The following is a 13,801-nucleotide window of genomic DNA, read 5'->3' as shown; positions in this document are numbered from 1 at the left end:
TGGCTGCTTCTTTTCTTTGAGGACATTTAGTGTTTTGCAGTTACCTTACTCTTCTTTACTAATGTCTCCTCTCTGCCCCTGCTCCTCTTGGCATCTACCTGTCCATCCCTGTCTTTGCATTGTGCTGAGTACCAGGAGGGGAAACAGGTGCCTGTGTTTAGTTAGCCAAGTGTATCCTATACTGACTTCAGGGTTTCTGTGCAGCTTCAGACAGGCCTTGTGTCTTCAAGCAGTCTCTTAATTTCAGGTGAGGAGGGAGGGGTCTAGGTGTGAGGTGTCAACCAGTTGGTTTCTGGAGGAGAGTGGTAAGACAAAGGGTTTGCAGCCCCTTTCTGCTAGCCACTGTGTAACCTCGAGGCAAGAGACAGTCATCCCTGGGCCTCAGCTGACATCGGGTATTTTGTCACTGGTCATCAGCGGCTCATACTGGACATATGGGACAGCCTCATACTGCACTGGTTGGCCAGGCCAGCCTAGTGCCTGCCATGCATTGCTATGCCCACTGGAGCCCAGGTTACAGCCCTCACATGTGAGGCCAGTTATGACAGTCAGTCACCAATGGGCAGGGAGCCTCCCAGTCCAGCCTGCAGCTAGACGATCCTGAGGAGGCCTCAACCATGAGTCAAAGCAACACATCTCTCTTGAACACGTGGAAAGCCATCTAAAATATCTTTGTATACTTTGAATACATTATAGCCCAGAAAAGAAAAACTAACCCCTCAAGAAGAAATAAAACAGGAGGGTGTAATAAAGTCAGCAACAATGCTTGCAGTACTGAAGTAAGAACTGAGAATGATTTTGCATCATTTTCCTAATTTGGGGCAATCTGCTGTTTGTTTCTCTTTTTCCCCAGTGTTGGCCACCATCAACCTGCAGTCACACGCAGAGCTGCAGTCGCTCACCACCTTGCTCCAAAGTGTGAAGGTACGTCCTGCCTGGGCAGCTGCAGCTCTCAGCGCCTGGGTAGGGATGAGTGCCCCCTGTTGCTCGGGACTCCCTGGCCTGTGCACCACACCCCTGCCAGGAAAGCAGCCCAGGTGTTGTTGTGAGGACCGAAACAGGATGAGTGAAATGTGCGGTCTCTTGAGGAGCCTTTTTAAATGCCTGCCTCCTTTTTGTGGGTTCCATTCACCCTGTAGGCTCTCAGGGCCTGAGGCAGAGGAGGAACGCCTCTCTGCCCTGTTCAGGTTTTCACCCAGCAGGATCCTCTGATGTCTCAGCATGCTAGGAAGCCTGGTCCCTTCAAGGTCAGACAGTGAGTGAACTTTGGTCTAGATCTCACTGTTCCTCCCAACTCAGTCTTGTTCCGACTGCTCTCTCAAGGCGTTCGGTGTCTCCTAAGGAGACAGGAATGTGCGGGGCTGAGCTGCAGCTCCCGCGCGGTGCAGGACCTTCCTGTGTCCACGTTGATCCCTAGACCTGGAGCAGCACCCCGGGGTGGTGTTGGTGTCACCCTGGAGCAGAGGCATCATGTGCTGTGGCTGATCCACCTGGTTCTGTGCTCCTGCCTATGAGGTTGCCATGCCTGCCCACTCACAGGCCAGTATCTGCCACGGGGCTTTTCTGTGGATAAAGATGTCTCTCGGGGAGATGAGGACACTCCTCTTTGTAAAGACTTCCTTGAGGGATGGACCCACAGTGTGCTTGATGTCGCGATTCCCAGTGGCACTTTTCTGGTTTTCCATGTCTGCCGCACCTCTGGTGATGAGCGTGATCAGTACAAGTGATTGCTGTGAGCTTCACCTCTGCCGGGCTCTGTGCACTCAGCATCAGGTGGAAGACAGTGTGTGAGCCAGCCACTATCACTACTGCTTTACTGCCCAGAAGTAGGGATGAGATGGATGAAGAATCCACACACTGGTGGATGAAGACTGCAGTACCGACTGATTGCAGAATTCCAGCTGTTAGCCACAGACTGTGGAACAGTGACCTGGCCACCAGTGGTCACCCACTGACCTTGACCCTGGTACTCCCAGAGTGCTAAGATAGCTTAGAATCATTAAGTTGACTGAGGCATAATACAGGACGAGTATGCCCCCTTCATGGGAGGTGGACAGTGTGCCTGCTTTGTTTCTGTCTGGGTATGACTGTACCTTCCCTTCAATGGGTCACGTGTTATCTTGCTCAGCCTGAATCAGATTCTGTTCTCCAAGCGATGTCCTTGAAAGGTCAGGCTGTCACAGACAGGGAGGACCCTTGATCTACTGTCACTCAATGTGCATGGTGGCTCCCTGCCACAGAGCCTGAAATCCTAGCGTGGTAGTCACTGGGCCTCCCTCCACATCCTCAGGGGATTCTGCAAGCCTGAGAATGAGTTCTGCATCTTTAGGTCAATTGTGGGTTGGCATCCATATTCTGAAATAATCCTAACCACTTGTGGAGCGTCCCAGCCAGGGAACTGATCCAGACTGGAGCTGCAACACAGCACTGAATGGCTGGGCTGTGAAGCCTTGCTTTTCTGGTTCAGTTTTACAAGCTACTGTCTAAACCAAGCTGGACCTGCTCTGCAGCCCTTGACTCTTCATGCTGGGAGGAAGAAGTTACCAAGTAGCTCCCATCCCTGGTGTGCCTCTTTTTTTTTTATAAAGATTTTATTATTATTGGAAAGCCAGATATACAGAGAGGAGGAGAGACAGAGAGGAAGATCTTCCATCCGATGTTTCACTCCCCAAGTGAGCCGCAACGGGCCGGTGCGCGCCGATCCGAAGCCGGGAACCAGGAACCTCTTCCGGATCTCCCACGCGGGTGCAGGGTCCCAAAGCTTTGGGCCGTCCTCAACTGCTTTCCCAGGCCACAAGCAGGGAGCTGGATGGGAAGTGGAGCTGCCGGGATTAGAACCGGCGCCCATGTGGGCTCCCGGGGCGTGCAAGGCGAGGACTTTAGTCGCTAGGCCACGCTGCTGGGCCATGGTGTGCCTCTTGCTTAGGGCATTGTGTGGACAAAGCATCCTCCTCCCAGAAGATGGGCAGAGCTTGGCGAGATCCAGAAATCAAACCAGTGTAGGACAGTGTAGCACGTGGTAGATTCTGATAAAGACTTCATCTGAATGCATGTTGATGTTTTCTTGCTATTCTGCATGTGGCCCTACGACCATAGAAAGCCATCGGGGGTCACTGCATCAACCTGAGTAACTTCGTCCACTGTCCACTTGCCCATGTGGACATTACAGGGCAGGCACATTTGGCCCTTGTGTGGGTTCTGTTCCCTCTGGTCTTTGACAAACAGTGTGAAGCCAGAAAGGAGTCAGGAGGACAGCGCCCTGGGCTCCCCTGTGGGATGGGCTTCCCTGTTTCTCTTTTGACCTAACTTTTACTTTGTGGTGCCCAGAGAATGCAGCCCACACTGGTGATGGAGTACTGGACAGGGTGGTTTGATTCGTGGGGAGGCCCGCACAATATCTTGGATTCTTCCGGTGAGTGATGCCATGGCAACATCCAGCATGTGTGTTGACCTGAAAAGTAAGAATGCATACTGTCTTTATTTTTATTGGAAAGGCAAAGTTTCTTGTTTTTTCTTTTAAAAATTCTTTTATTGTTTTTATTTTTTCTGATGCAATGTTGTAGTTACAGGGATCCCCCTTTTTTCCTCCCCTTTTCCTCCTCCCTATCTTTCTTTGCCACCACTTCCCCCATACTATTACGGTAGTATAGTCCTGTAGTAACAGTCACAAGTTCAACTTTTGGCTGTTTAGGTGTATCATGGCATTGTAGGCATAGGCAGTTGTGGAAAATCTCGTATCATATTGTCAAGGTTTATTTTACTGCGCCACCGGCAGTCCTTTTATTCAGGATTATAGATGTCTACTGCAAGTATCTTCACTTCCTGGTATGTTAGTCTCCATTATAAGCTTCATCTATAAAAATATATGTGTATACATGTTTATTTGTATATCTATTTATTTTGTATTGTGAAAGAATGTTGCCTTATATCAGAGAGAACATATTTGTCCTTTAGTGACTGGCATATTTCACTGAGCATAACAGTCTCTAGTTGGGACCATTTTGGTGCAAATGGTAGAATTTCATTCCTATTAGTGGTTGAGTAGTATTCCATTGAGAAGAGGTACAACAGTTTCTTTACCCGTTCCTCTTTCAATGGGCATCTGGGTTGTTTCCATATCTTCATTATTGTGGATTATGCTGCTTTAATTATGTTACTTTACCATGTGCGGATTTCACTTCCTTTGTCCCAGTAGAGTGGTCTGGCTGGAACATATGGTAGATCAATTTGCAGTTGCCCGAGTCCTTGGAAAGGCAAAGTTTCAGAGAGAAGGAGAAACAAAAAAGCAGATTTTTTTTTACTGGCTCATTTGCCATATGGCTGCAATGGTTGGAGCTGAGTCAGTCCAAAACCAGGAGCCAGGAGCTTCTTCCTGGTCTCCTTTATAAGATGCAGGGTCCCAAGGCTTTGAGCCATTTTTTACTGCTTTCCCAGACCGCAAGCAGGGAGCTGGATGGGAAGTAGAACAGACAGGACACTAAGTGGTGCTCATATTGGATGTGCACTCAGAGATGGAGGATTAGCCAGTTGAGCTATTGTGCCAGCCTCAGAATGCATTTTAGGAAACTGCTGTGTATGCAAAGGTGCTGGGGTTATTCAAAGGTAATAATCAGTTACTCATATTTCAGGCCCACTTGACTTTACATTTGAACAGTAAGACTTTTTCACATTGATCTGGAGAGGTCTTGTGGTTGAGTAATGAATTCCTATTGCTTGTGTCTAGAAAATACAGGAAAAAAATGTGGTAAGTGATAAAAGTATCAAGAACAAATGAAGTATGGAGAAGATGTTTCCTCAGAGCTTAGAGGAAGCATGTTGAGGTGTATAGTTCAGGCTTGCCTGTTCACCTGCCGGAAGTGTAGAGTTGCTTCTAAGACAGACACGCGGACACTCTGCTGCTCCACCACCTCCTTCTGCCTAGTTTGTGACCCATAGCAACAGCTTTCTATACTTACCAATATGGATTCACATCACCATCTTGGAGAATGTGAAAGATTATGCTGATGGCTCAATCACAGTGTGTGAGCCAGCCTATTCCCAGTGAACCTGTTGGCAATGCCTAGTGAGCCTATTCACTGAACTTCATTGAATGCCAAATATACGCCCCCATTAGTGAGCACCTTGTACACCACTGGCGTATCATCCTCCTCTGACCAATTCAACACAGCACGTTTGTTGCAGATTTCCTGTGTTTGTGTTTCAAACTCTTCTCCAGAAAGATGTAGATTTTCTACTCATTGCTGTGAAATAAGAGTTTGTGTCTCCCAGTTCCACAATACTATTACAGTGATTTTTAACCCATGCCAGTCTGATGGGGCGCTGTGCGGCTTGAGTGTAGTTGTTAGTCACCTATCTCCTGTGATGCTCTCTGTTCACATCTTTTGGGGGAACAGTCTGTGGTCGTGGCTTCCACATCGTTGCCATCTGCTATCAGGCTGCGTGCTGGCTGGGCTGTCAGGACCAATGTAGGGCAAGTTGTCCATGTTGCAGTTAATGGAGTTGACTCGGATCTGAACAGAGGTCTATGCTTGGAGCCTCAGTTGGAGTCACTTCCACTGCAGCTTAGACCCTCTGTGCCTGAAGAGCAGAGCAGTAAAGCTGCGCCCCTGACCGGGGCCCGGGAAAGATCAGAGAAGGAAAAGTCTGGGGTTCTTCTAGGACTCAGCCTCATTCCATTGTCACTGTTTGCCCTTGTCCTGCAGAGGTTTTGCAGACGGTGTCTGCCATCGTTGATGCTGGCGCCTCCATCAACCTCTACATGTTCCACGGAGGCACCAACTTTGGCTTCATCAATGGAGCCATGCATTTTAATGAATACAAGTCTGATGTCACCAGCTATGGCAAGTGCTCCCTCACCTGGCCCAGCCCAGCATTTGCACTAGTGGAGCTTCTCATGGCCGTCCCTTTGGAAACTGCTTCCGTCTCCTAACTGGATTTGTCTGTGCAGTACCTGGGGAAGGTAGCGCTTTGTCTGAATCGAAGGCACTGGGGGACCGCAGCCGGTTTGTGGGCCTGTGAACCGCTGCTGTGCTCAGAGACCTCTAGAAAGGATAAGGCAGTGACAGTGAGGGGGCTCACCTGAGAGTGGGGGGGACTACTCAGGCCCTTGGAAAGGTGTGGCCCCGCCTTTGTATCTCCTATATTCCCTATAGTGGGAAACCCCAGCGATGTCTGCATGTTGAACAGCTCCTGTTGCATTTGTAGCTTTGGTTGCCTCTGACGCATCAGTAGACTGGCGCGCACAGCAAGTGCTTGTTTCAGCAGCTGCCGGGATAGGGATGCCGCTGCCTGGTGCCCGCTTTCCTCTCTCCTGCTGCTGCTGTGCACATTCCGCTGTGTCGGAGCCTGGCAGTGACAGATCCCGGTGTCTTGCAGACTATGATGCAGTGCTGACGGAGGCCGGAGACTACACGGCCAAATACTCCAAGCTTCGAGACTTCTTTGGCTCTGTCTTAGGTACCCAGAAAGCTGCAGTCCCACGCACCACCTTTGGCCTTACTTGTGCTCTGAAACATCTGACGAGTCCCCTGCTCCCTCTCCCATCTCAATCCCAGGTGATCTGTTTACAGGCATCCTAGGCAAGGGCAGGAGAGCTTTGTAGAGCTCTGTCTCACCATAGTTTGTGTTTCCCAGCTCCAACTTTGCATGCTGTAGGTGTCAGTCCCTGTCACTCCCCTTAGACAAGACTTATTCCTGTCAGCACCAAAATTCTTTGGGTAGGAAGCAGGGGCAGGCAGTGACAATGAGGTCCTCTAGGGGTGGCTCTGCCATCTGCATGTTGCAGGTACCCCTCTGCCTCCTCCACCTGACCTTCTTCCCAAGATGTCCTATGAGCCAATGAAGCCTTCCTTCTACCTGTCACTGTGGGATGCCCTACAGTACCTGGAGGTGAGTGTTGGGACTGGCGAAGCAGGGCAGCCCAAGGTAAGTGAGCAGGACCCAGGAACCTCCAAGTGCCACAAGAGAAAGGCCAGGTGCTGCTTCAAGTCCCTTCTCTAACTCAGCACTTGGAGCTGTGCTAGCATCCTAAGGGATGCCTCAGCAGGCTCTGGGACAGAGGCGCTAGGCCAAGTCAGAGGGGTGCTGCCAGGCAAAAATGATGGTGGCTTAAAGCAATCAGAGCTTGCTCAACTGCATGGCAAGTTTGAGAACTTTGTTCTCCTCTCAACCTTGTGACTGGTGGCCTTGGGGTTAGTGTGACAGGAAGGCAGACTAAAACAAAGGGTTAATGTTCTTGTCTCCATGGCCCTCTAGGTGCTGCCCCCCACCCCCGGGGTAAGGCCTGTCTGCTAACTTGCAACCCTAAAGGCTTAGGTTAGAGTTCCCTGCTACCCCAGGCCCTAGAGTATGATCCCCGGGGAGTCTGTTTGCTATGGTACACCCCCAAAAGACCATGGAAAAAGTGGATTGTTTTTCTCCTCATCCCAGTCTCTGTGTTCTGTGCGCAGCCCATCACATCTGAAAAGCCCATCAACATGGAGAGCATGCCAGTGAATGATGGGAACGGCCAATCTTTTGGGTATATTCTGTATGAGACCACCATCACCTCGCCCGGCATCCTCAGGGGTCTTGTGCGAGACCGGGGTCAAGTAAGCATGGGACCAGGGTCCACCGTCTACCTCACAGGATCAGCTGTCCTCAGCGTGCAGGATGCTCTGATGGCGGATGTGTGTTGTGTTCTGGCCGTACCCCTGCTGGGCCCCCAAATGCACATGAATGCTGTGGACTCACTCACCCTGTGCTGACCAGAGCTGCTTGCTCTGTTCTATCTGGCAGGTCTTCTTGGACACAGTATCCATAGGATTCATGGACTATAAAACGACGCAGATTATTGTCCCCTTGATCCAGGTTTGTTACCCCTTGGGACCTAGATGATGGCTAACCCCAGCCACATCTGAACCAGTCTGGCTGGAGTCACAGAGGAAGATGGGACATGCGAGACTCTTTTACCACAGGCTGCCGCTGCCGAGAGGCTGCCGTGGCTTCCTCACTGTCTGACCTCGGGGCTCATTCCTGACCTCAGAGCTCAGGGAAGAACGGGGGGCCACCAACAAACCCCGAGGTGCAGCTAGGACCGCATGGCTGGTCCATCCAGCTGTCAGCATCAACCACTGTGTTCCTGGCAGGGCTACACCATGCTGAGGATCCTGGTGGAGAACCGTGGACGCGTCAACTACGGGGATAACATTGATGATCAGCGCAAAGGTGGGTCCTAGAGAGGACAACCCTTGTGCACACAGACATATCAATAGGCAGGCCAGGGAGGCCAGTGGAGTGCCATGAGTTAAGCATAAGTAGAGTGAACGGAGATGAGTCATCAACAGAGACGCAGCAGCCAGAGATGGGTCATGAAGGCCCAACAGCTACTGGATTTTGGAGGCCCTGTGGAAGCCTAGTGAGGGAGACGTGTCGTGGAAGCCCCTTGGAGGGGTGTCAGGATGGAGGCTGGGTTGATTTAGATGTGCGCCCAAGGTGAGTGGGCTAAAGAAGCCTTGCGGGATTATGCCCTCTTCACCCTCTTTGTCCTGAACAGCGCCTGTGTTCTGACACATCTTGTGGTGACCTCACGGGGACAGTGCGCTGGCCTGCCGTCTGTGTCGAGGGCTGTCTGGAAGCAATAAGGAAGGAGTGAAGAATGTGATGTCCAGGAAGTCCGAAAAGGGCCCAGGAGCCCTGCCTTTCTGTGTGTCAACTCTAGGTTTCTTTCTGGGTCCATCTCCAGAAACTCACAGTGTCTCTTCTGTGAAGAGGTGGAGGAAGCATGGTTTATGATAAAAAAAAAAAAAGGTGCTTTGTTAGCCCTTTCAGATTAACCCACTCAATCAACACATTTTTCTGGGCCTTCTAAACTTTTGGTGCTTTAATCTAATTTTCCATTAAAAAATATGATCTTAATATGGGTGGTGCTGGGTAAGCTGCAGACAGGAGCACAGACAGAAATACTAGTGTGTTGGGGAGACTGCTGGCCTCCTGGTACCTCATTGCTCTGGTTGCGATGGTGGAAATGGGCACAGCTTCTTCTTGGTCAGATTCTGAGCAGTCATCTACCCACCTGTCAGGTAAGCTGTGGGTTGCTGATGCTGCAGCATCCTGACTTCAGGATTCCGGTCAGCGGCTCGGCAGCTTCTCTGAGCTCTCTCTCTGGCCAGGGTTCCCCTGCTAAGTGAAAGGGCCTGCCTGACCCTTGCTCCCAGGGCTTGGCTTTTCCTGGCCCCTCATTAGGGGTGGCCTGGTCCCTCACTGGGGAATGCACATCCCTGGATTCCTGTTCAGAGTTTATAAGTGACAGACCTGACCTCCAGAGATGACATGAGCCTGCTGGAGAGCCTGCAGGCCTTGGGAGGTTGTCTCTGCTTCTCCAGCCTCTCCAGACCCCCTTGAAGAAGCCCAGTGGCTCTGTGAAGGAGAGGAGAGGGTCGCCTGCCTGTGCCTGGGCCCACAGAGCTGGCCCAGTCCCAAGGCACTAAGGAATCAATGCCCAGGTGTGCATAATTCCTCTGTTACGGGTCCACACCGTGCTACTGTCATCTGCTTCCATTGCAAAGACCTTAAGAACCCATGCTTAACCTAGGATGTGGAGACAATGCCTGGGTATTAGTCTTGTTTAATCAGATGCCAGTGGTGATAGGCTTGCGTCTCTGTGACCTCTTGGCTAAGTGAGCTAGACCCCACCTACTCCCAAATGTCAGTCTTTTCTTGCCCGGTGATATTTCATTTCTGACACTGTTCATGGACATTTCCACTCATGACAAATAATGATCTTAGTCATTTCGATACCCTCTGGGATTCCCAGAGCTCTTGTTCCAAGTGAGTTGCTGCCTAGACAATACACGCTTCAGGAGAGATGCTCACAGGAACACTGCGGGGACTTCACTTACATGGCCTTGGCTACCTCCGGGTCAGCTGTTCCTGCTCAGGTTTCCTCGCCTCCCCCCACAGGTGTAATTGGAAATCTCTATCTGGATGATTCTCCCCTGAAGAAGTTCAGAATCTACAGTCTGGATTTGAAAAAGAGCTTGTTTAGCAGGTGGGTCCCTGGCTCATTCCGGTTTGTAAGCTCACAGGCAGCATGCAGGAAGATCAGGGGGCTCTTGGGATGGTTCAAGCCTCGTCTGCCAGGACCCTGAAGGTGAGTAAGAAGACCGAAGGCCACAGTGAGGAGCACGGGAGGGGCAGTAGCTTGGGAATCTCATGTGTTGAGGAAGCATCTGCTTGTTATCTCTGCTGCCAGGCTCCGCCCTGGCTTAAGAGATGGCAGCCGTGAAGGTCATGAACGTGGAAAGCGTGAGCCGGCAGGACCCAGTGTGAACCTTCCCCGCCCTTGTGCTGTCCTCAGGTTTGCCATTGACAAGTGGACTTCTGTCCCAGAAGTACCTGTGTTCCCTGCGTTCTTCTTGGGTGCTTTGCTTGTTGGTTCTGCTCCTTTTGACACCTTTCTGAGGCTGGAGGTTTGTAACACACACACACACCACCACCACCACCACGTCCCAGCCTTGGTTCTTGGTCTTCCTCCCAGTGGGTCTAAGCAGGCCCTCCCTCTGCAGCACCTGTACTCTAAGGTTCCCTATCTAAAGGGGCCTTGGGGACCTCCTGGTGGTTTTTCTGAGGGCCCACATTCCTATGCCCAGGCTTTAGGTGCCTGTCTTGCCAAGGGACTTAGGATTAGAGCTAGAACTAGAGGTGGGAGAAATCAGGCGCCCTCAGAACACATGCTCACTTCGGATTTGGGCGCTGAGAGACTGCATGTTTTGTCTGTCTGCTATTCTTCACTGAAGGGCTGGGAGAAGGGCGTTGTATTCATCAATGGCAAGAATCTTGGGCGCTACTGGAACATTGGACCCCAGAAGACCCTGTACCTTCCAGGTGCCTGGCTGCAAAAAGGAATCAATCAGGTGGGCATACATCCAGTTTCCTGTCCCTTTCCCTGACTCCTTCTCAGCCCTGCCCCCTTGGCATCAGCAAGTTTCCCTGGGAACCTTTGGGAAAGGATGTGGGATAGAGCAGATTTTCAGCAGGCCTCTTGCCACTGCTGCCTATGCCTGCAGCCTGGGTGCAGGTCCACTGCCTCAGTTGGCCCCAGTGGCCCCAGCAGCTGCTCTCCTACCTGGTCCCTTCTTTTCCACAGGTCATCATTTTCGAGGAGATGGTGTCGGGCCCAATGATCCAGTCAACTGATATCCCCCACCTGGGCAGGAACCAGTACATTCACTGAGCCACAGCCCTGGCACCCCCTGCAAGGCAGCAGCAGGAGAGTGTTCCACTTCCCTGGTCATTCAGACTTGGGTGGGCCGCTCATCAGCACCTGCCCTGTGGGGCAGTGTTCTTCAGTAGCAAGCTCAGGGAGCCAAGGGACCACAAGTCTTTCCCTGGCCCAAGTTTAAATCCCTAAATGTAAGAGGACAAAAGAGAAGGGTAGGGTAGGTGGCTCAGAGGCCAGACTCTTCTGGGAGGACCCGACGGATGTCTGCAGGGGTGGGAGTGTGCAGTTTGCCATGAAATGAGGGCTCTCAGAAAACATGCTGCAGCTAGTTGGGCATCACCTCCCACCCGGGAAGTCAAAGCCTCGCTGGTTGGGATGTTGGACACAGCAGTACATGTTCTGGTGGGTCTGGCCACATCCGCATGGCCCCTTTGTGGCTCTGCAGTAGTGTGTGTGTCACCATTTTTAGAGGATAGGGGAGGAGTGAATGTGTCTCTTTGGAGCTGACTGCCTTTTCTTCACAACTTTCCCTGGACCTCCTGTGGCATGCTGGAAGAAAATCCATTTGAGATACATGTGCATTTTCATTGTCACAACATCTGAAGGAATGACAGACTGAGCTGGAGAGAAGAAAAACTAGTCGCGTTCGGTTAGAGTGTATCCGGTGGTGCTCAGTGGGGGACGCACATCACAGAGCAGGAAATGTGAGTCCCAGCAGACACTGCACCCTTTCCCTAGGCATCAGGAGGCAAAGGGCAGAGGCCCCACTCCCTGGCATCGAGTGGGTGGTCCCCAGGAAGGCCGAGGAAGCCGAAAGCCTCACCAGGCTTTGCATCTGCCCCCATAACCCAGCAGCAGGGAAGAGAGAAGGCCTTCGCTTGCAGTGGGGGAGGTTCTTGTTCTGGGGATTAAAGGCAGTGGTTTGTCTCAGGCTTGCTGTCCACATTGCAATAAAGCAATAGTGTTGAGTCGGAGCCTGCTTGACAGCACGCCTCAGTCTGGTCTGCTGCCCTGAAGCAGAGAAGGTATTCTGCGTTAGACACACACAGCCTGGCTGCAGCTGAAAGATACAGGCTCTGTCTGGCCCTCCTGGGAGAAGGGCCCATGCCCTGGCTTCCTGCCGCTCCTGACCTGCACTGGATATGTTCCCGGAGGGACACAGGTGAGAATCTGCTCAGTGGCCAGGAGTGCTCCTGCAAACAAGCTAGCCCTGGCCGGAGTTTTCTTCACAAAGAATTGCTGGCTTCTGGCGCACCTGTCTAATGATCTTCAAGAACCATCTAAGTCAAACAGCATACGTATCCCCAGCACAGTGCCCATGCAGGGGCATGGGAAAACGGGCAGAATGGGGCAAGGGAACCAAGGCAGACAGTGGCACCTACCCTTTGTGTCACTGAGAATAAAGTCTCCACTGGGGATATTTGCAACCACTGGGCCAAGAGCTGACACAGGTCCAAGGCAGATGGTTCTAGGGGCTGGGGCCAAGTGTCACACTTGGGACAGCAAACTGAACCTTAAAGTGAAGGTTGTGTACAGGAGCTTGGGAGCAAGGCAAGGGCCGAGTCCTCAGTTTTGCTCAAGCTTGCCAGCGATGTCAGCCTATGATGTGGAAACACCACAGCACATGGGGTGGCACTGAGCCTGCGGTTCCTCTTGCTTTCGGTAAGTTCATGCTCTGCAAAGCTGAATGTGAGTTGATCCGGTTAAAAAATGTTACAGAGAGCTGAAGTTTAAGGACAGCTGGCAAAATCCTTTATAGGTGAAGAATTGTGTCAAGTGCTGCTTTTATGCACCCTGAGCAGTGGTGCATTAGTTGTTTCAAGCAAGGTCTTCCTGCTCTGGCTTCTTATCTGTAGCCTTCTTTGAGTTAACCCTTCAGCTCCCCTAGCAAAGCCACTCTGGACAGAGCACCCTTGAATGCTGGGAGAGTCTGGGCCTGCTCCCTGGGCCTCCTCTTGACTCTGTGCACAAGCCTCTTTTGCAAGACAGGCCTTGGCATTAATAATGCCCTCCAATGTGTATCTCCATCCGGTTCCACGTTCCCAGGCAGCTCCGCCCTGTCTCTCCTGCAGCTGTCTGAAATGGATTTCTGGCTCCCATACCTCCCCTACTTCCTACTACTTCATCCCATATCAGAAATGACATTTTCATTCTGCTGGATCTTGCATGACCTTTGATCCTCTCAATCCCACATCAGAGGTAATTCCTCCTGAACTTACCTTTTAGTACATTCAGAATTCTGTCACCTCTCCCTGCCCCAGAGCTTGCACCATGTCCTACACACCATCATCCCATACTTGAACAGGCAGGAGAGCCACTTCCTGGCCTGCCTCTTTCAGGGCAGTTCTGTTGGTCCTGTGGGTCCTTAGCACTGAGTCCCACAGAGTCTTCCCATGTCACCGAGTAGAAGCCAACAGCTTTTCAGGGAGCAGTGTCATCTGGAGGTTCCTCCTCCGCTGCCAGCCTCATCGGCCGCTTTGCTTCATCTTGTCCCCATGCACTGCCAGTCACAGCCACGGTTCTCAATGGTCTATAAACACACTGAATGTGCTGGCGAAAGTTCTCTCTTCCCAGGATGGCCCTGGGGGCCTTGTGCCAATG

General features: G+C 51.6%; 1 protein-coding gene across 7 annotated transcripts in view; it reads left to right on the top strand.

Moving 5' to 3' along the window:
* GLB1L2 (galactosidase beta 1 like 2) overlaps positions 1 to 11,731 on the top strand; it is a 38,681-nt gene extending 26,950 nt beyond the window's left edge. For 2 of the 7 annotated variants that reach the window (XM_058664081.1, XM_058664088.1), the window contains 12 exons: positions 854 to 924; positions 3,328 to 3,412; positions 5,703 to 5,840; positions 6,376 to 6,456; positions 6,785 to 6,888; positions 7,449 to 7,589; positions 7,777 to 7,848; positions 8,127 to 8,205; positions 9,940 to 10,027; positions 10,337 to 10,448; positions 10,776 to 10,892; positions 11,126 to 11,731. In XM_058664081.1, the coding sequence (XP_058520064.1) occupies positions 854 to 924; positions 3,328 to 3,412; positions 5,703 to 5,840; positions 6,376 to 6,456; positions 6,785 to 6,888; positions 7,449 to 7,589; positions 7,777 to 7,848; positions 8,127 to 8,205; positions 9,940 to 10,027; positions 10,337 to 10,448; positions 10,776 to 10,892; positions 11,126 to 11,212 (1,175 nt within the window). In that variant the 3' untranslated portion in view covers positions 11,213 to 11,731. The remainder of the gene's footprint in view (positions 1 to 853; positions 925 to 3,327; positions 3,413 to 5,702; positions 5,841 to 6,375; positions 6,457 to 6,784; positions 6,889 to 7,448; positions 7,590 to 7,776; positions 7,849 to 8,126; positions 8,206 to 9,939; positions 10,028 to 10,336; positions 10,449 to 10,775; positions 10,893 to 11,125) is intronic. The other 5 variants (XM_058664082.1, XM_058664084.1, XM_058664085.1 and 2 more) reach the window with 5 other exon arrangements.
* Positions 11,732 to 13,801: the final 2,070 nt, after the last annotated feature.

This window comes from Ochotona princeps, chromosome 4 (genome assembly GCF_030435755.1).
Source record: "Ochotona princeps isolate mOchPri1 chromosome 4, mOchPri1.hap1, whole genome shotgun sequence".
NCBI lineage: Eukaryota > Metazoa > Chordata > Mammalia > Lagomorpha > Ochotonidae > Ochotona > Ochotona princeps.
This window is presented reverse-complemented; position numbering and strand designations above follow the sequence as displayed.